This window comes from Lingula anatina, chromosome 5, assembly GCF_051362555.1.
Source record: "Lingula anatina isolate TDL-2025a chromosome 5, LinAna3.0, whole genome shotgun sequence".
Classification (NCBI taxonomy): domain Eukaryota; kingdom Metazoa; phylum Brachiopoda; class Lingulata; order Lingulida; family Lingulidae; genus Lingula; species Lingula anatina.
Window position 1 is genome coordinate 18,291,935 of NC_141771.1, and position 20,998 is coordinate 18,312,932.

Sequence of the window (20,998 nt, forward strand, 5' to 3'; positions counted from 1 at the left end):
TTCTTGATTCCTATCAGAGGGACTTGGCAGAAACCTCTCTTGTATAATATTTTATTTTACTCTTTTACCCCATGATTAATTGTTTTAATTCATCTTTCCGCTGAGTGAAAAGGGATATACAAATCCATCTTAATATTATTTGCTTTTACTCTTATGTCCTAGTTTTATTTTCGTTCTAGGTATGCCATCAAGGCGGTTGGCCTTGTGGCGTTTTTGGGTTTGTTGGCTTACCTTACCATCTACTGGAAAAACATCGTTTCTTTCACGGCAAACCTCCAGACAAAAACCAAACAGTCGGACAAGGACCTAGAATGGAGTTATAGAGTCTTCATGGGATTACCGAGAAACTTGACCTGCGAAAGATGGATCGTTGTGGATGCGGGAAAACATGCATCCGCCCAACTAATTGAAAAAGCGTCTGATAGACTACATTTTCCCTGGTGCGCTATTGTAGTCTCAGATACGTTAACATCGTCACGTTCTTTGCATGTCATTTTACCAAATAAACAAAACAGCATAGTATACTTAACTGGTGCGGCTAAATACAGCAGACTTTTCAAGTCCCCATTGAGAAGAAAAACGATCGGCTACTTGTTTGCTATAACCAGTGGAGCCACTATGATTTACGAGGACGATGGAGGAATGGGATATGAATGGCTGGCCTCTAGTCCACCCCTTGATAACAAAAGTACTGAGGCTCCTCTCGTTATACCAGCAGGTACAGTGAACTTTTGGAACCCATATTCATATTTCTACTCTGGAAGTGATGTCTGGCCTCGAGGTTTCCCAGGTAGCATGGCCAACCGTCCTGCCTGCAATGCTCCCCCGGTGCCATACGCACTGCGTAATTCAAGGGTATTACTTGTGCATTATCTCATAGATGGGTATGCCGATGTGCCAGAAAAAATTCTCAAGTCGCCATTGAAATTTGACAAATCCATTAGTGGTCCAGTAGAAGTGCAAGAAGGCACATTTGTACCCTATAGCCACCATTCGACGCTACATATGTATGATGCCTTTTGGGGACTTCTAGTACCCACTACATGTGAGATGTCGATATCTGTTATTATTCGTGGTTATATCACTCAAAGACTGCTGTGGGACATAAACGGCAGCATGTCGGTCTCGCCGCCCTGGACAAAGAGAACAAACCCATCCCGTCAAACACTGTGGAAAAGCTCTCATACATCTAACAAAACTGTAATCGAAATAGTCAAACACTTAATGGCGTGGTCTAGCAAGTCGCCATCAATTGATACGAGGTTGAAAGAACTGTATCTACATTTATTCGAGAAAGGAATCATTTTGAAAGAAGATCTGATGATATTAGACACCTGGATAGAGTTGCTGACGGCAGTTGGGTATGTCTTCCCGCGAGCCAGCGTACCAAGTTGGGCTGAAAGAAGGGCGATGGCCAAACCTTGGGACGGAGTACGGTTATGTGTTCATTTCAATCATGTCCCCAACATGCAAGCATTTACAACACTGTATCAAATGTACAGTAGACATTTTAAAGAGATATCATTCACTGGGGAAGGCACTAGGCAACCGTTTATGGACCCAAGTGTTCATTTTCTGCCCTGTAACGATCAAGAAGGTGGCATTTTTCTGCATCGTTGTCTTCCTAAGCACTTAACGTATGGTGGGTTTGGAAACAATAGCACGCCGTATCTTTTTGTAAGTGATGATACCTTCTTCAATCTTTCATCCTTTTTGTCCTATCGCCGGGATGTTCTGTGGATATTGGGACCTTTACAAACACTGGACATTGACGTCACGTGGCCAGATGGGTGGCGTTGGTGGCCGTTGCCGTACGGTGGCGCTGCGCTGCGGAGAATAATCGATATTCTGCCTGGAGAATGGAGGGACCACTTGGCTCTCGTGAAAAATTGGACACTATCAGGAAAACGATTGATTTCTAGGTATAACGCAGATACTGTATTCATTCCAAATAACCAGTACAAAACACGTTTTATTGAAGTTTTAAAATGGTTGATGGGACCGAACATGCCACGATTATTTGCTGAAATCGCTACCCCATTGCTAGTTGACCTTATAACCACCGAGAAGCCGGACCGACCCGATGTCATTCAATTAAAAAACAATCATCCCCGTGCTGGTCTCGATACGGCACTTAAGGCGCGGTCGTGCAATTTACTTCATCCTTTAAAGTTGTCCAATGACAGGAATAGGCTAATTTGGCTGTCCATGTTTAAGAGTGTGGAAAGGATTTTACAGACGCCTCCATAGTTGAACTGAAAATGTCATGATGAATAAAAATTGGCAAATGCCAATGATATGGTATTTGATCGGAGCTTTTACAGTGTGACTGCATTGTATATGCTGCGAACCACCAGACGTATGGCATTATTATCTCTGCAGATTAATTAACAGATTATTTACATTGTGTATTATATAATAAATGGGCCTTTATTGACAGAAAGTTTCATTTTTTATCTTTCATCCCTGACGTCACCTCTTGTATATGAGACATCAGGTTAATTGCCTCGACCAGTAGTCTAAGAGATGCCAGAACCTGGTCAGACGTCATTAGAATCGAGATGTATTTGATGGAGAAGTTCATTTTTTGCTATACCATATCGATTGTCGAATGTGAGCCCGTCGATAATTTGGGGGATGCCTTTTGGGAGAGTGTGTGCAGGGAAATATCATCAAAGTGCTGGATCAGTCCACGTTTAAGGTGCAGTCCATGTTCATGGCTTTTGAAAATCGTTCATTCCGGAACAGAGCGTTAATTGCGCCATGTCTACAAATTTCATCATGACAACGGCCTTGCTCACAGCTCTCGGCTTTGGGTTGAGTTGTTGCAGAAACAACGTTCTGGGGTTTGAACAAACATCTTTGATCTCGAATACTAATTCTATTAAAAGGACCTGAGGGATGATTCCGAGTGCACAATGCAGGAAAGAATCATCTCCCTAACAACCTGAAATAACTTTACCAAGCTGTTATGGAAGAAAGGGATAGTATCCTTCATAACTGACCTGCTTGTTGGAAGCAATTATATCTGCAGATTTGCAGATATAATTGCAGTGCCTCATCGGATCGCATGCTACTAGACATGTGCATTTTGATGCTTATTGCGTATCGATTTGAATGCGTTAAGTGGTATTTTAAAAGTTTGATGATTATTTTTACTTTTATGGAAAATTACTGTGGAAGGCTATATTTGAGGGGTTGCATGTTCTTAATTTAAATAAATAAGGTTAAATATAAATATCTTCAAAGGAAATTGGGCTTTTTTAACCTTAAGTCATCTCCAAGTTGGTTGATGGAACAAAAAATACTAATCAGACTGCCATGTGATTATTTGTAAACAAACGCACATCAGATTGATGGTAGAACAACTCAAATGAGCCTGAGTGAGTCATCCAGCCGTTTCGGGGATATGCGACTATAAAATATTTGCCCTTGAGGAAGCAAAATATAACCGTGCAAGAGTGTATTGGATCTAATGTAAAACAAGTCTCATCATTTTGAGAAAAATAAAAAAACGAGACATTTATTTTATCGTTTTACTTGCCACAGACAATTAAAACAATTAATGTTATTTAAAAACTAATTTATGTAGCCAAATGTTCACAAGCACAACGAAGCTCTGTTTTTGCTCCAAATTAAGTAAGATAAGTCCATATGACTGAAATTGTCATTTATTAATGACGAAAACTAATAAGATACAAAGTTACAAAATTGGGGAGATAATCAAACATCCCCCAAACTATATAAGTGCCAAATATAAAAATAATAAAGTATGTTACTGAATGTAACCAGGATTAATTATGAAAAATATGAGAAATTACAACAGCTATAGGAGCAAAAAGTTGGCGCAAATGAAAATAAAAAGTGGCTGGGGAAAACTAAACAATCCGAAGAAAATAAAGTCACCAAGTAACAAATAGCCCTCCCCAAATCTTGAAACCACAAAAGTGATGACTGGTAACCAGTGTACAAATAACAATAAAGAAACGTAAGTAATAATACAGTGTAGCTGCTAAAACTGCGGGTAAATATATCCGCAGCTACAAAGCTGAATGACTTCTCACTGAATGCAGCTCATTGGAATTTGTCTCCAAAACATCTTTCATAGAATATACATGTGTGTGCCTTGATACACAGCAGCTAAGACATTCCTTAACCCTGGACATCTGTTATCACCTTGCCTTGGTCAACTACTTAGGGTCAAAATGTGCAGACACAAGACCCAAACAAAACGTTGATGTATTACCAAAAAAGTTAAAAGCACCACTAAAACAAACCATTTGCTACATAAATACAATTAATTGTCTTAATTGTAGTTATATAGTGCTAATTTTCTACTGTAGATCTCCAGTAATTTATTGTAACGTTATATTTCGCCATGATTTTTATAAATGCAATGTATTTGTAGAACAATTGCTGTTCAGGGACGACCTCGATTCCATATCTGCCACAGGGGCCAAATGCCAAGTGTAGAAATGCGTTATTCGCCTATTTATAATGTTCGTATTTAAGAATTCTTCAGAGCCATTAGTCGCCAAAGTTTTGGTAAAAGAAACAACCATGCGATTTGTCCATCACGACTTAAGATGTTCACTGTTGCTTTATCAAAAATGTGCCTTTTCGATTAAAAGGTGTTCTTCAAAAGCAATTAGGTCAGCAGACACCACATGAAACCAAATAGGATATATACAATATGGCCACACGATACTCCTTGGTATATTGGAACTGGTCTGGCTATTCGGTCGGCTCAGTAGGAACGTTCCTTTTGTACAGATTTAATATGGAATATTTCAGTTTCAAAGTACGCCTAGGTAAAAATGTGTTCTTTTAAAAAAACTCCGATCTCATATAAGATATGTGAATGGAGTAGTGTGTAGTCAGGTGTTTATAGCTACCAATTAACTGATTACCTTGTCTGTTGCGCTGCTGAATTTTGTAATATACAGTGATTTAATTGGATAGTGCTCCTTTGGGCTGATCAAAACCTGGCATTGGCAAGACATGTTTCTCTCAAAAAAGTATCCATATGTCGGCAATTACTGCATAGAAGAATTTGAAATTTTGCATGTAAGCGGTCGTTTCTACAGTGCGTAAAATGAGCTAAGCAGCATTTTACAACATTGTTAATCTGTGTCAGAATGGCCCTAAAAATAGAGACATTGCCAGACAGATTATTTGCGCCAAACGCAACGGTCCTCAGAGTTTTATAGAGTAATTCCCAGACTGATGCACCCACACAGAGGTCACACCCAATGCGCCGAAACCTTACCACTAGGGTACAGGACCCACTGTCTTTCAGGATATGCTGCTGCAACTAAACAAAAGCCACCCAGTCTGTTCAGAATGAGCGGCAAATTGCCACCAGATCGCGTTTTTCAAGGACCCTAGCGAATACCAAACAGGTTAAATATCAGATGACCTCCGAAGAACCCACTGTAAATAGCAAAACATTGTCGTTGACCGATGCCTGGCACGTTATTCCAGATTGAACTCTAAAAACCCTTTCCAAGGAATGCCTTGTCGCTTGAGAGCGCTGGTAGCAGCCAGAAGAAGTCAGGCGTAACATCTACAATTGCTTTGACTAGACACTGACTTGAGGGTCCTTTTTGGGGCGTGTAGCTCTTTAACTAACGATTATTTGGAAAATCGTTTTTAATGGTTGTCGCATGGCATAGAATAGGCAATATATTTTGTTTGCTTCACTGGAGAATTCAATTAATAAACTGATGTCAAAATGCCATCAAAGAGATCATTAAAGGATATCAAGTCTGTGTATTTGTGTGACCAAAGGCCACCCGTCGCGTACCGCTGTTTACATCAACGTCATAACACGCGAAGTGGAATATGTGGTATGAAGAATATTGGCGGAGGATGACCACGGTTTAAATTTGCGCCTATCTGTTGGATCATTCGGGGTGTGACATAATTTCATGTCACATCAAACAAAACATTAAACTGCCAGTTTATCCCGCCTATTTTTATTGATATACAAAAGTTTATAATTATGATACATGTACTAGAGTAGTAGTTATGGCTCTCGTGGCAAAGCATCCATGTTCCAAGCATCAAAATTATATGTGAAATAACCATAACCATAAGGATTCATCAGTTGTATATGAAAACGGAAATCCCTCATTAAACGTAAATGTAGAGAAATGAAGAGAGCAAAAGACATGCACTTCGGACAGGATGATTCAATGGTTTAATCTTAATAAGATATACATCTATATGATAACCAAGCATAGAGAAGAGCCAGTAGGTAAATTTTAATATGGGCATGCCTTATCTTTGCTTGCCTGGCACCGTTCCGAGAAGATTCAACTTATAGGGAAAAATGAGCTGATTTAAAACGTTGAAACTGATATTCTTATACGGACAAACTACAAATATCTCACGCACCTATCATATCTAAAACACAACATAACAACAACACATCCAAATGCTAATTGGCAAAAACAAAGGAAATAATGCACGTCTAAAAATTCAAAAGGTAAAATGAAATCTAACCAAAAGGCCATCCCTGATTACAGGGGCACGTCTTTATGATCGCCGGTGTAGCGTGCCGTAGAGTCCGGCCCTTTCAGAGTCCGGCGGACCCTATGTTTTAAAACTGAGTGTCCGGCAGACACTCAGTTTTAAAACGTAGGGTCCACGGATACTAAGTTTTAAATCTGAAAGTCCGGGGGACTTCCTATATTAAAACGTGCAGTCCGCAGACGTTCAGATTTAAAATGAACAGTCCGCTTTGAATCGCAGGGTCCCCCTTACTGTTGCACTTTAGGCAAAAGAAAATCGAGTTTAATTCGTACACATAAGGCAATATTCCTTATTTTTTGCAATATGTATGCTTTATACATTTCATTGAAGTAATAGTTCTATTGATGCAATATAATTGTAACTAATTATCAATATAAATATATTTTTTTTAATTAAAAAAAGACAAAAATACAGAAAACCTGTTTTAACTGGGTGTTTATTGTTTACAATCTTCTTTGTTGTACAAAATACTCAATTATGTAATTCTTTAATATTTAACTGGTTTCAGCTTCGCCTTCAGCTCTGAAATTCAAAAAGTCAACGTGCTATAAATGCTGACCAAATTGATCATGAAAACGCAATGACAATAAATATTAAGTTGATGTTTCAATAGCTAATATTGTTTTTATAGAACAAATAAAAGATGCCATTAACATTTTAAATTTTTTAAAGAAAAATCACCCATTTTCGCTGTACTGCTTTAGCTGACCAGCACCCACAGCCAAGGGAAAAAGTTTAAGAGACTTTTTCCTTCGTAAATTTTCCAGAATATACGTGCTGTTTGACTTTTTTGCCACTATTGTGTATGGCCCCATGTACCTTGGGGCAGCTTTCCCTCCCTTTCTATCTTCCCTTCTAAGGTTTTTCTTTAACACTTTAATTCAAATTTGAAAGTCCTTCGTGAAAGATATGAAAAATGGTATGTATTATCGATGGTTAAAACTAATCTATGCCACACACCAGTAACAATACGTACTATAAAGGAAATAACACAATATCAATGTATTTGATAAAGATATAGATTTTCTGTGAAAATAATAAAATACTAAAGTTTTAGTCCTAAGTGTATCATTAGCAAGAAATTAATTCCTACCTCACTCTGGTGTCTCAGGTCGTAATATATATATATATATATATATATATATATATATATATATATATATATATATATATATATATATATATATATATTCCCTTTCTTGGACAGCACGGATTCAACACTGAACAGATGTACTTGTTTGCATTGTACGATTTATCCACTGCCACAAGGTCAATTCCAATCTGTAATAGATATTTGATAATAACATTAATATAAAGTAATATCTGTGTTAAAGGAAAAAGGCATTGCTGCTGTGTTAAATTTTGGCCTGTCATATAAAATAATTGATGGATAACCATTTCATAATCTTTATTAAGCGTTTTTTTTCTATATTTTTCATGTGAAATTATTAAAAAGGGGTAACTACCTGGCTCCATGGCTTACAAATAGACACTGGTACTGGGTGGAGAGGAGGTTTGGTGCTCTTAGCTTTTGGATTTTGCATTTGACATCTATGGCACCTAGCTATGTATTTTTTTACATCATCTGACATGCGATGTAAAAAGAAATGTTGCTGCACTTTGAGGAGAGTCTTTGTGACTCCCATGTGACCACCTACATTAAAACATTAAAAGAGACATGAAAGAAAATGCAAAATACTAAAAGCCTATAATGCCAACCAAATAATTTTAAAATATGATAAGTCTGCACATAAGTTGCGCCCTTACTTTCGTCATGTAATTGCTTTATTAATGTGTGCTTCTCCACAGAATTTTCCACAACTTTTCACCACTTTCCGTTAGTGACCGTGGGTCCTCCATCCTCTACATTCTTGATTTTCTGCTCGGTTCTGTACAATAGGATTCCATCTTGTAGCTAAATAAAAAGGGAAATTAAGAAATACACTATGCGTGCTGCATTAAATAGAGACGAAAAGGTTGATACGAAATAAGAAATGCTTGTGCTATCATGCAGTTACAGTGTCTTAATATACACCCAATGAACACTTTTGTACAATGCTTCTTGCATAATGAAAGTATATGACAACCTGCAAATGAACAGTCTGAAACAGTGTTAAATACGCAGCTAGTATTTTGTTTACATTGTAATGATTTTTAGCGGTGCGTCTCAACGTTTTAGCGTTCAACGTTTCGCCAGCTTGGTACTTCCCCTCTTATAAATACAACCGCAACGCCTTAAGATCCATCGTGAGTTGACTGCGAGTAAGATAAACCCTCCATAAATATATAGGTCTCGTGTGTGAAATGTGAAAATTCCCTATGGCGTACCCATTAAAACACGGGTGTGTATCTTTAGGTGGGTTTAGCTTTTACGTTGGTTTATCTAGTGAATTCAGTAATATACACCAAGCGTAAAATGAGCTTGCCCATCGAAAAGTATTCACTAAATATCATGATAGAATAAAAATAACATTGGGATATCGATAAAAAGGACCAATTTTAGTTAAATAATTTGTTTATAGAAACGCTCTGAGACTAAAGGGGCTTCTGTGTGATACGAACCTGTTTACTAACCATATCCATACCAGCTGCTTGAGAGCCTCTATTCCATCGCTGCATCTCTGCCACTGTACCACGAAGGAAGCTGTGCCGAAAACTCGAAACACCGTGACTCTTATTGTCAACGCCCTTTCGTGTTCAGTAGTAATACAATATGAATATTTATGACTATGTTAATGAACACTTAATAGATTTATAAATATTTAAATTAGAGGACAAGCACGGACTCTGAGTTTTGCTATAGTTGTAACGTGACAGAAAGTCCGTGTAATAGAGAGTCCGGGGGACCCTCTATTACACGGACTCTCTGTCACACTAGAGGGACCCTATATTTTAATGAGGACTCCCTGTTTCAGAAACCAGGGGTCCTACGGACCCCTGGTTTCTGAAACCGGGAGTCCGCGGACTCTATGTTTCGACGGACTCTGTGTCACGTTACACCGGCTTAATAACGAGCGCCGAAAATGAGATCAGAGGCGCTGGGCTCTTGACCAACAAAGTAGTCCTCGAAAGCGTCTATGAACTCGTTGGTATCAATCACACCATCCTTATTCCAATCAGTGGCATCAAATATATATTGAGCCTTAGCAGTGTTACGGAAAACAGTAAGGAAGTTGTAATACTCATCTACCATCAATTTGCTATCGCAATCGAGATCAAACGCGCCAAACCAATCGTATGCAAATTTTACTGTCTCTTCTCTTAAGCTTATATTAGTGAGTTCATCTTCGTCAGCCCAAAGCATTTCTTCAAATGTGATGGATTTGGAATAGTTGTTGTATTCATTTGACCACCACAAGTAATACGCACTAGACGATATACCATTCACCGCCATGGCTCTCCAAGACGGGAGAACTTGCTGAGCTCGCTCTGTTGTTAAATCGATGCATTCCTCTTCAGTCAACCTTCCATTTTCATCAACGTCCATGATATCAAAGAATTGTTTGTACTTGAAAATCCAGTGCGCACTGAAGTTTCCTTTGGGGTTCTAGAATACGAAAAGGTATTATAAAATTAACACGATTTGAACACGGCTGGTAAGGCATAACATTATCTATATTGTCTCTTTACGACTGTGTTTATAGCCGCAGTTGATAAAAATAATCATTACGTTAAACACCATACCCAAGTGATTGGCGCTGTTTATTGCAGTTAATTCCATTACCATTTGAAGTTTACCCTGCGCTAATTCATCGTATTAAATGATGAGATCTATTTAAGATAAAACAATGAATTGTCAGTTATTATTTTCTATGCGTTACAAATGTACAAGTGTTTCTTATAATATATTTAACCCCTGCCCTTTAACTGTCGCACTTTGTTGTCCCTTTACTGTTTACAGTAGCCGTTTACGATTCTTGTAGACACCTGATTTAAAGTAGTCTTCAGGGTTAATACTTAATATGGAATATTGTTTTTGGCGAGTAAATTTTCTACAAAATATTTATTTTCTCTCAAACTATTTAAATCCGAAACTGACGTGTCACTTAATGTGTAGCCAGGCGAGCTACCTAATTACCACTCGAAACAACTCGTGCATGCAGTTCAATGTCCTGCGATCAGAAATGGGAGGGGTGGTCTTCTCTGGAATTTCTGCCCTTGTATAAAAACGCATGGGTTTGGTCAATCTTTGGAGGATATTTCGAGCAGCAACAAAGAGATCGGTCTGAAACTTGACAGGTAGCTTAGAGAAGACATCTTTCGACGTCTAAGCAACTCAGCTTACTATGGGAATCTTGCTCTCAGAGAAAATGGCCAACACGGTCAGCCATTGACAGGCAATTTAACATTTATCAGGGAACCGTTAGTGAAGACTAGGGTGCAAGCAGGTGGTGGTAGGCTCTCTGTTTGGGGAGCATTTCATTTCGGTGCCCAGAACCAGTTGGTTTTCTAGAAAGCAACCTACACAGAGACATTCTACAGCAAACAATGCTTCACTTTGTAAGCGCCATCTTCAGGAACAACTCTGTGTACCAACACGACTACGCATCCCCACATCGTACTCGCAGAATTTCTTCAAAAGCAATGGGTTCAGCAAACTCCCCAGATATGAACTCAACTGAAAATATGTGGGCAGAAGTCATCAGCCGGTAAATCGTGATGAACTACGACAGGCAAATTTCACTGCGTGGAATGATATCCCCATCCAAACTCTGAAAAGCTTGTCACAGGGTATGCCATGTAGGGTGAGGGCGCTGCATAAAAAATCCCATATTAAGTATTAACTTTGTAGCTTCCTAATACTCAACACACCGTAGCAAATCGTGTTTGGAGCTCTACCTTCACCATTTTTGAGGAACAGAGAGTTTGAACAACCATTAGTAGGAGCAGAACTCTCAGATTGCTGGAGGACATCCTTACGAACTTTATTCTGTTAAGATATCTAAAACAAAAATAACAACAGACTTAAATTATATAACCCATTATTCGTTGAGTGGGAAATACAAGTTTATATAGCACAGTGTCGGTGTTAGGGGGGGTCAGGGGGATCCTAAAAATATATCACACAAAAATTCCCCACTTATAGTTCTAAACTGTTCCAAAGGTTACTGAGGTTACTGTTTGCTCTCCAAAACACCATGAATTGTTCGGGGCTCTTGAGCAGGCCCCACACCATAGGGGGGAGGTTGTCGTTTCGGACCCCCTTCAAATAAGCTTGGATCCGTAGCACGTCCTTTCATAAAGCTAACTATCGCTAACAAAGTATTTTCTGCATTTTCGTAAGGCCTACATGATGCAAATTTTACAGCACGCAAACAACGCCTGCTGTCTACCTGCTGTTTTTCCAATCAATCTTTTCTGATGTTTTGTATGAGCGTTGTCTATTTAAATACAATCTGTCGCATTACTGTCGGATTTAAGATAATTAGTCACGCTTGCCCCCCATTCGACATGTTATATATCCCCTTTCTCTTTCACCTCTAAATATTTACATTTCAACTTTAAATGAAAACATCAAACTACATTTTACAGTATACCGGCTATGACGCAAAAGTCAAACTTTTGAAAATCATAATCAAAAGCAGATAATCTTTTTTGATAAAGACAGAGAGATAGATATATAGACAGATAGATAGATACTTTTAGAAGAAAAACTCGAGCAAGCGGGAAGACAGCAGGCGCTGTTTATGAAGGACTGGTATGTCCCCAGACCCACGTCCTCCCGTTCCGGAGGCGAACTTTCCGACCACAGGGCCATCTGATAGATAAATAGATAGATAGATTGGTCATCAAACATCACAAAGGAAATAAACGTTTTTATAATCAATAAAAGGAAATAAAAGTTAAACATGGTTGTCAACAAACACAAATACCAAACAAAAATGTTTATTTGTAGTTAACTATGATGCGAACAATGAAACGCTGACATTCAATAATAAATAAACATTTCAACGTATACACTCAACAGCGCTTAAATAAATATTTCTGAATTAAAATGTATGAACTAAAGATGAACAAATTTGCCTTGACTTTGGTAATTACCATATTATAATTGTGAAGAGCCGTCCACCGGTTGATTTTGAACAAGAAAGTTAGGACATATTACCTTAAAATATACAAAGGGAGACATGCACATCAGAAAGGATGATTAAATGGTTATTCTAAATAAGATATACATCATATGCAAAGCAAACAGTAAAGCTAATGGTTAAAAACGATAAAGGCATGTCGTATGTCTTTTTTTTGTCTCACACTGTTCCGAGAAGAATCAACACAGTAATGGTGTTTTTTTTATGCGGAGAGGCAACAGCTAAGCAAGTACATTTACATTTTAAAAGTTCAGAGGTTAATATGCAATTTATAATCAAAATGGTCATGGCCAAATTAAGTTTTTTTTTTTTATCACACGCTTAATAACGAGTACCAAAAAGGACATCAGAGGAGCTGGCCTCTTGTTCAGCCCAGTAGCCCACGAAAGCGTCTATGAACTCGTTGGTATCAATCACACCATCCTCATTCCAATCAATGACATCAAATATTTCTTGAACCTTAGCGGTGTTACGGAAAATAGTAAGGAAGTTGGCATACTCATCTACCATCAATTTGCCATCGCAGTCGAGATCAAGCACGTTAAGCCAATCTTTTGCGTTTATGTCGATCTCTTCTCTTGTAATAGGGATTTCCGCCTCTTCAGACCGAAGCATTTCTTGAAACGTGAAGGATTTTGGATAGATAGTGTTTTCATTTAACCACCACAGGTGAAAGGCACTGTACAATATACCATTCACCGCCATGGCTCGCCAGGATGGGAGAACTTGCTGAGCTCGCTCTGTTGTTGAATCGACGAATTCATCTTCATTCACCTTGCCATTTCCATCAACGTCCATGATATCAAAGAATTCTTTGTACTTGGAAACCCAGTGCACACTAAAGTTTCCTTTGGGGTTCTAAAATTTAACAAAATACTAACATGACGTAGACGCGACACAACTACAAATGGCCAAACTTTGCTTATTGTTCACCCTAATTTTTTTGTTTGTTATAGCAGGACCTTACCACTTAATCACTGCGCCAAACACAAATGACCAACTGCTTAGCGTGATTGCTCGCTGTTTGCGCTTTTCAAATTGTCCTTTGAATTTCAACCTGCCATATTATCCTGTTATATGATGGGTTCCTGAAGTATCATTTATATGCGTCACAAAATGTACTTTGTGTTTCTTATAACATGTTTAACCCCTGTCCTTTAACTGTCGTACTTTGTAGTCCCTTTGCTGTTTACAGTAGCCGTTATTCTAGCTTCCTAAGACATTCAAAAGACAATAACCATTTAGTGTCTGTACCTACCTTTACCATATTCGAACAGCAGATAGTCTGAACGACCTTAAGAAGGAGCATAACTTTCAGATTGTTTGAGGACATTCTTATTTGAACTCTGTATTGTTAAGATTTCTAAAAGAAAAGTAATAAACAACTTAAACTATACTTAACAATATTAAAGGGATAATAACTGTTCGTTTTGGCCAAAAAATGTTCCTGGAGTAAACAACAATTTTCCCATACTTACCAATGGCAAATGAATCCATTTTTACATTCAAAGCTAGTCCCTGTTTTTTTTTCAAAAAAAATTCTTAAGAGATTATAGCTGAGTACAGCCATTAATGGAGGTCACGTAATCTGAAGGCAAGCTCAGATATCGGAAATAGCTATAATTGCCGTTTTTGTGGTAAAACAGAATATATTATATTTCTGTGAGTTGCTCACAAAGTTTTTATTGTGAAATATAGATATCATACGAAGAGTTATTATCCCTTTGATGGAGTGTGTAATACAAATTTATATCACACCTTTCATATAAGAAATGATTTTTGTTTCACTATAGCTAAATTTAAAATCTGTAATTAACAGTAAACAATGTCTGTATTTTGGTAGGCCTACATATGTATATGTTTACAGCACACAAGCAGTACAACATCATAAGGTATGTATCATAAACGCTTCGGAGTTCGTCGGTCAACTGAAATTCCAATGTTCGTGAACACTGGATCCTAAAGCTGTCGAAATGACGAAAGTTGTTGACATCTAAGATGCAGACCATACCCTTCAATATGTATTTCTATTTAGCTTTACTTACCAGATGTCTGTTGTTTCTCCTAGAACCTAGTCCTATGTAATGTTTTGTTTCAGTGAACGTGGTATATTTTGAAACAATCGTTTCGCAATATTGTCTTGATGAACATTCGGGGTGAAAATTATCAGTCACGAAGATCCCCTATTTGACATGTTACCAATCCCTTGACGCCTCCATTTTAAAAATCATACATTTGTATCACTGGAGGTAAACATCAAACTACATTTAATACGGGCTATGAGACAAATTAGGTCATCTTGTTGTCAAACATTTGAAAATCGTTAAAGCAGATTGTCTCAGATAGATAGATAGATAGATGAATAGATAGATGAATAGACGGACAGACAGACATAAGCACAGACACACAGGCAGCCAGACACTAGCAGATGAATCATTTAATGATTTGCTTTAACTGTTTTTATAACCATGCTTAATTGTTAATACCACAGTATAAGTGATTTACGTGGTTTTCTTACTGTCAGTGTCCTAAAGCAAATTCGACATATTGGGCTGGCTTGGGGCTCTATCCAGTTTCAAGCACACCATTTCTAACATCTCGGTTTAAAGGAAAATAATAAGACTAAAGAATTACCTTCACTCCTCATGAAAAATCAAAGGTTAGAACAACTGCAAGCAGCAACAGTTCATATTTTAATGGAAACATTCTTGTTGAATGTGGGCCACAAGCGAATCCGGAATTTAAATAACACTCCTGTATACTGTATAGTCTTCTGTATACTATATTCAAATTGTATATAAATATGTTTTATTTTTCCAAATTCATTGTTATCCATTTCTAGAAGCTTTGTGTTTGTAAAATTGCCATAAATAAACATCTACGAAAAATTGTCTCTAAGCTAATCAATGCTACTTCACACAGATTACATGCAGAGACGTGATTTAGTAGCAAGCTACCTTGGCCCCTAACAGGGCCTAAAGATCACCCAATGTAAACTATATTTAAAACATAAGGGTGTAAATCACTCTCTGATTTAATAGTCCACTGGTACAGCTGACAAATCTGAACCGACAGACTGGGAGTGAGACCGACTAAGAAAAAACCTGTCAAAAAGATGGAATTGTTTCTTGAATTGCGTAACTGCAGCAAGGGGAGCTACTGGCCGTTTCTCTGACTAGGCAGTTACTAATCATTCTTCACCCTAAAAGGTTAATTTAGAAAAAGAAACCCAGATAACGTATGCAATGGTTATTTTATTACTTAAAACAGCCATGTACGTTTGTAATGCTTTACGTAAGGTTCCAATTTAGGAATTGAGGTCTCGTAATAGACACTGAATAATCTGTAAGAAGCTAGCAAGACATCTTGGTTTTCTTTGATAATTCAAAAATGTAGTAAGAAAAATATTTTTGAACGCAGATCCATATTAAAAGACAATTATGTTGATTACCGTATGCTGTAATTATAATATACTGTACCAAAAGAATCCACAATAATTAATAAAACATGGTTGTCTCAGAGCTGCAAGCCGTCTAAAATTCTGTGCTACATGTTTCTACCGCTAGAAATGTGCAGCAATAAAAACATGGAAATATTCACATTTATGGCTATTCCTATATAATTTACTACTCGTGATACAATTTCATATAAATATACAATCTAAGTGCTACTAACCATCACTTCATTTGGACACAGACTTGCAGTAATAGTACGTTTTCTAAAAAATAGTGTTTCGTACCATATGCTGATACCATACAATTTCATATAAATATGCAATCCAAGGTTAACTACCCATCGTTTTCCTTATTTAGAATAAAGCACATAAAAACCATCAAACTGCTTTGACTACCAGTAAATCTGAAAATCATGTTTTGTAACCATGCTGATCCTTTACCTGTTAAGCTTATGCTCCGAACGCGCCGGGTGGTATCTGGTAAAAGCCTTTACTATTTCTGGTAAAAGCGATGCTTAATTCTCATCACGAGTGAAGCAGAGTATTTCTTTATCCTTTCCGTTATTACGCATGCCCATTTTCCCAATAATTTTATTGGATAAAATCATAAATACGAAATGAGTGTCTACGTATGTAGGTAAAGACAGACAAAAAAGTGCAGATATTTAATGTCCCTCTCTTACTTTTTGTATTTCTTCCCGTTGCTTTCAGCGCATTTGGTTTAACTAAGGTTAACTGCTATATTTATACTGTATATGTACACTATGTATTTCTGCTGATTCAATCTTTATTATATTACGATTACTTCAGGTGTAATCTACCCCATTGCCACTTTTAATTCTTATCATTAATTCTGGGACGGGTTTTTATATGTATGTTAACATTAACGTAGCTGATAAGTTTGTCATGCGGGCTTCCAACGATATCTTTTTGCTCTATTTATTTTATACGCCATAATACTCATGTGTTTGTAAAGGGTAAAGGACAAAGCTTTGTAAGACTAAAAAATAAAATTGTTTTTTAGCCGGTATACGTAACATGAGTTTAGCTAAATGACTTTCATTTCGTTGGTTCGAAGCTTTTCTTTAAATGTGATAGATGTTTTATAGTTGGTGTATTCATTTGACCACCACAGCTTGAAAACAGCGGACAGTACATTTAATTATACGTATGTATAGTACATAATTAGGTAATAAAATCCGAAATGCCGCCAGTCTCTGCCTTTGAGTCTGTATTCTAGCGCAATAATATAAAATAATATAATATAATATAATATAAAATAGTGCAATTCCTTTGTCGAACCTAAAACATTCAAACAACGCAGTACTATATGGTCTCGAGATCTCCTGAGTGAGAAAACAGCGCTGTAAACAACTTCAATGGGCAATCTATACGTCATGCAGTCAGCCACCCTGGCAGCGTTTGATCCCAGGCATTGTTATTGTGGTGTGGCAGGAGTGCACGTCCTAGTAACGCAGTCCTAGGGCATACATTACTAGGATTAACCCTCAAGTGACCGAGTGGGGTCATTTACGACCCCAGCCATATGATTTAATGTGCCATCTCTTTATTTTTTATTCGAATTTTCTTTCCTTGCATGAGTTTGTCAGTCTACTAATCCTACACACTTTTACAGTTTTTTGTAGGGATCAACCAATTAGTGTGGCGTATACATCAAAAACTCTTGTGGGGTCATTTATGACCCCAAAGAGAAGCATTGGTTTTTACATATTAGTTTTTAAATTTTATTCAAATGTGTTGCCCAAGCAACACTGACAGGAAAATGTCACATGCATGTGCTTCATGCAACCAGCCAGTGTGCCTAAAACATAGGCACAAATAAGTGGTTTGAGAAGATTGTGCTTGAAGTGTTACTAATAGTACATCGCTGAATCTAATTTCAGTAGCTTTGTTGGAACTTGTTCTCATAACTGGGTCTCTCATTTTGACGGTTACAATTTTCGGGTATTTCTGAAATCTAAATAATTCTGTCGATATCATATTATACATATATTAACAAATTGTTTCTGTGGATTTTGTTTTATACACAGCTGTGGTAGTAACATACATGTAGGTTGATTGAATGTGTTCTGAGTAGTATGACTTCCTTACCAGCATTAGTGTATTCCCTACTCAGCAAGTCAGCTAATTATTCTTATTGAAGTTAGCAGGATGCTATCTCAACATAAATCAAAATATTTTTACTCAAAGTAATTTTGTAATGTACTTTTTTCATTTAGTGTGGCAAATAAAAAGAGAAATATTTCTGCAAGTGGAAACTGACAATGACTGTCTAAATACCGGTGTAATGTTGTTCTTAAAATCTGTGCTTGGTTATTTCATGCAATAAAAGTATTATTACCAAATACTTATTACATTAGATTATTATAAAATACTTGTCTTAAATCCTGGGAGTAGTATGGGTGTGATAAAGCCTCAACAGCCTTTTATAATAAGGATCCCTGTACAGAGCACAATGGGGTCATAGATGACCCCACTTGGTCATTTCAGTCAGTAAAATAGCTTGGTCTCTTGAGGGTTAAATGTCCGTAGGACGAAGGCTCCCAAGTAATGCAAGTCCTACGTGTAGTATTACAGATACACCCCGGTTACGGCCACGCTGTAATACCTAGAACCCCAACTGTTCATAATTATAGTGCTGTTTTTAGCGAGAGTGGCCGGCGAGCGTAGCCGTTTGGAGCCTTGCAGTTCCCTGTCGGGAATTCCCTGTCATATATTGCCTCCATAATATTCCACCTGAACCTGCCTTTTGTTCCCACATGTGGCGGCACGCTGCGTCTTCGCATGTCCGTTTGTAGGAAAGTCGCATTTTAAGAGACGATGTTGCTTGCTTACTAGCACTACGTATTCAATTACTGAATTTGCTTTTTTTAATTTCACACACATAGAGGTAAACTTTTCTCAATGATTACCTTTTTATTCACCAACGTTTGACTGCGGTTTCTCTCTTTTATTATTGTATGCAACTGATCTATTAATTGTAATTGTACAGTACATGTAACTACACTTTTGTCCTAACTCAGTGGTTAGGAATAGGATGCTTGGACAAAAAAAACTTGCATTCAACTCAATTAGGCCTAGGTTGTGATGCTGCTATTAAGGTGTTAATCCCATCCGAGGAAACACCTATACTGAACCCTCTACCAGAAGCCCCCTAGCTGAAACAATTTCTTTTTAATCGTCAAACGATTAGTGATTTCAATGAACGTCATTGATCGAAAGCCTATGACAAAAACCGAGCCGTCTGCAATTTTGTTTTTTAAAGCGTATGTGTATTAATCATGATCTATTTTGTTATGTTCTTTTTTTTAATGAGAGTGGTGAAGTTTAATACCATCATTTCGCAGTATTGTCGGGATGAACATCATTAGTCACACGTCTCCCCTATTTGACATGTTACCAATCCCCTGACACCTCCATTTTTCAAAGCATACATTTGTGCCACTGGATGTAAACATCATACTCCATTTAATATGGTCTATAAGACAAAATAGGACATCCTGTTGTCAAACATTTGAAATTCGTTAAATCAAAATGTCTCTTTTGTGATAGATAGATAGATAGATAGATAGATGAACAGACAAACAGAAATTTGGTACATTAGATTTTGACTGGTTATGCCTTTTTCCTGTGTGGTTTGCAAGTAAATATTTTCTATCATGATTTTTCTTCTTATCTACAGGACAGTTGCACGCAAAACAAATTTTTTCGAATACTTTCATGGATATTTTGAAAGGCCACAACAGGCCGATGGGGACGATCTTTTGAAGCAGATGGATTAATTATATAAGAGACATACTAGTTACGCCAGTAAAAGATAGATAGATAGATAGATTAGTGTAGACACTTTGAGCGAAAATACTCGATCAGTTTACATGTGATTTCTTTATTTGTTCCATGCTTATAATAAACACTCAACGTAAGAAATTCAGCAAATTAGCAAACTTATGTCATATTCATTAGTTTACAATTTTTACTCTCTTTTTGCGTTTTCAAGAGACTCAATCGCAATGTGAAAAACACAACGATAAAAATGTCTCGACGTTAAAATTAGGATACATACATCCTCCTTTGCTCTCACCAGTACTTATAAACTAAAATATTTTTTAATTAAAATAAATAGTTCAAAGATAAAAGAATGGAATCCATTTATTCAAATATCCAGTACACTAAATATGAGTCGAAGCAATTCAAATGCTTGAAGCATTTACTTGCAAAATTCAAATTGAATGAAAAATGATACACTTCTAAAGGGGTTAAGTTTTTTCATTAAAATTGCGACAGACATGAATAAAGCCATCCCTAAACCAAAGTTAAATGGAAATCCATTGGCTTGTTTTGTCGTCAAATTTTTAATCTCGAGAGCCAAAAATATATGCAGCGGATTTGGCTGCTTGATCATAAGTATAATCTTTTACTGCATAGGTGAACTCCTTAGCATCAATGACGTTATCACCATCGCTGTCAATGGCGCTGAAAATAACTTTATTATCCGCCGTGTTGCGAAATATATCAAGAAATTTAGAGTACTCATTTAGCGTTAACTCCTCGCTGCAGTCAAGGTCAACAATATGGAAAACATCCAGGGCCCATTCGACTACTAGATCGCTTGTAAAGCCGACAACATTTTCTTCAGACTTAACCCAGTCCTCAAATACAATAGACGTCTTATAGTTAGTGTATTCATTCGACCACCATGTTTGAAAGCCCATGGTCATAGCACCATAGACTGCCTTAGCTCTCCAGGATGGCAGTGCAGCACGCTCCGTCGACAAATCGATGTACTCTTCCTTCGTCACGTTACCGTCTTCATTAACGTCAAAGATGTCAAAGAATTTTTTGTATTTCTTAAGACAATACGGAGTAAAATCTTTGTTGTTACCCTGTGCCACCTGGA

At 37.3% G+C, this 20,998-nt stretch overlaps 2 protein-coding genes across 2 annotated transcripts; one reads left to right on the plus strand and one right to left on the minus strand.

Annotated features, from left to right (window-relative positions):
• The first annotated feature begins 618 nt into the window (after positions 1–618).
• On the plus strand, positions 619–7,088 carry LOC147761778 (uncharacterized). Its single transcript, XM_087014072.1, has 2 exons — positions 619–1,361; positions 7,046–7,088. Exons 1-2 carry the CDS (start codon positions 619–621, stop codon positions 7,086–7,088), a joined length of 786 nt encoding a protein of 261 aa, XP_086870198.1.
• Positions 7,089–9,541: 2,453 nt separating this feature from the next.
• Positions 9,542–13,893, minus strand: LOC106158605 (uncharacterized). Its single transcript, XM_087014073.1, has 4 exons — positions 13,885–13,893; positions 12,962–13,484; positions 11,100–11,155; positions 9,542–10,084 (listed from the first exon to the last, which is right to left on the minus strand). The coding sequence occupies exons 1-4, from the start codon at positions 13,891–13,893 to the stop codon at positions 9,542–9,544; spliced, it is 1,131 nt and encodes a 376-aa protein (XP_086870199.1).
• Between the last annotated feature and the right edge of the window lie 7,105 nt (positions 13,894–20,998).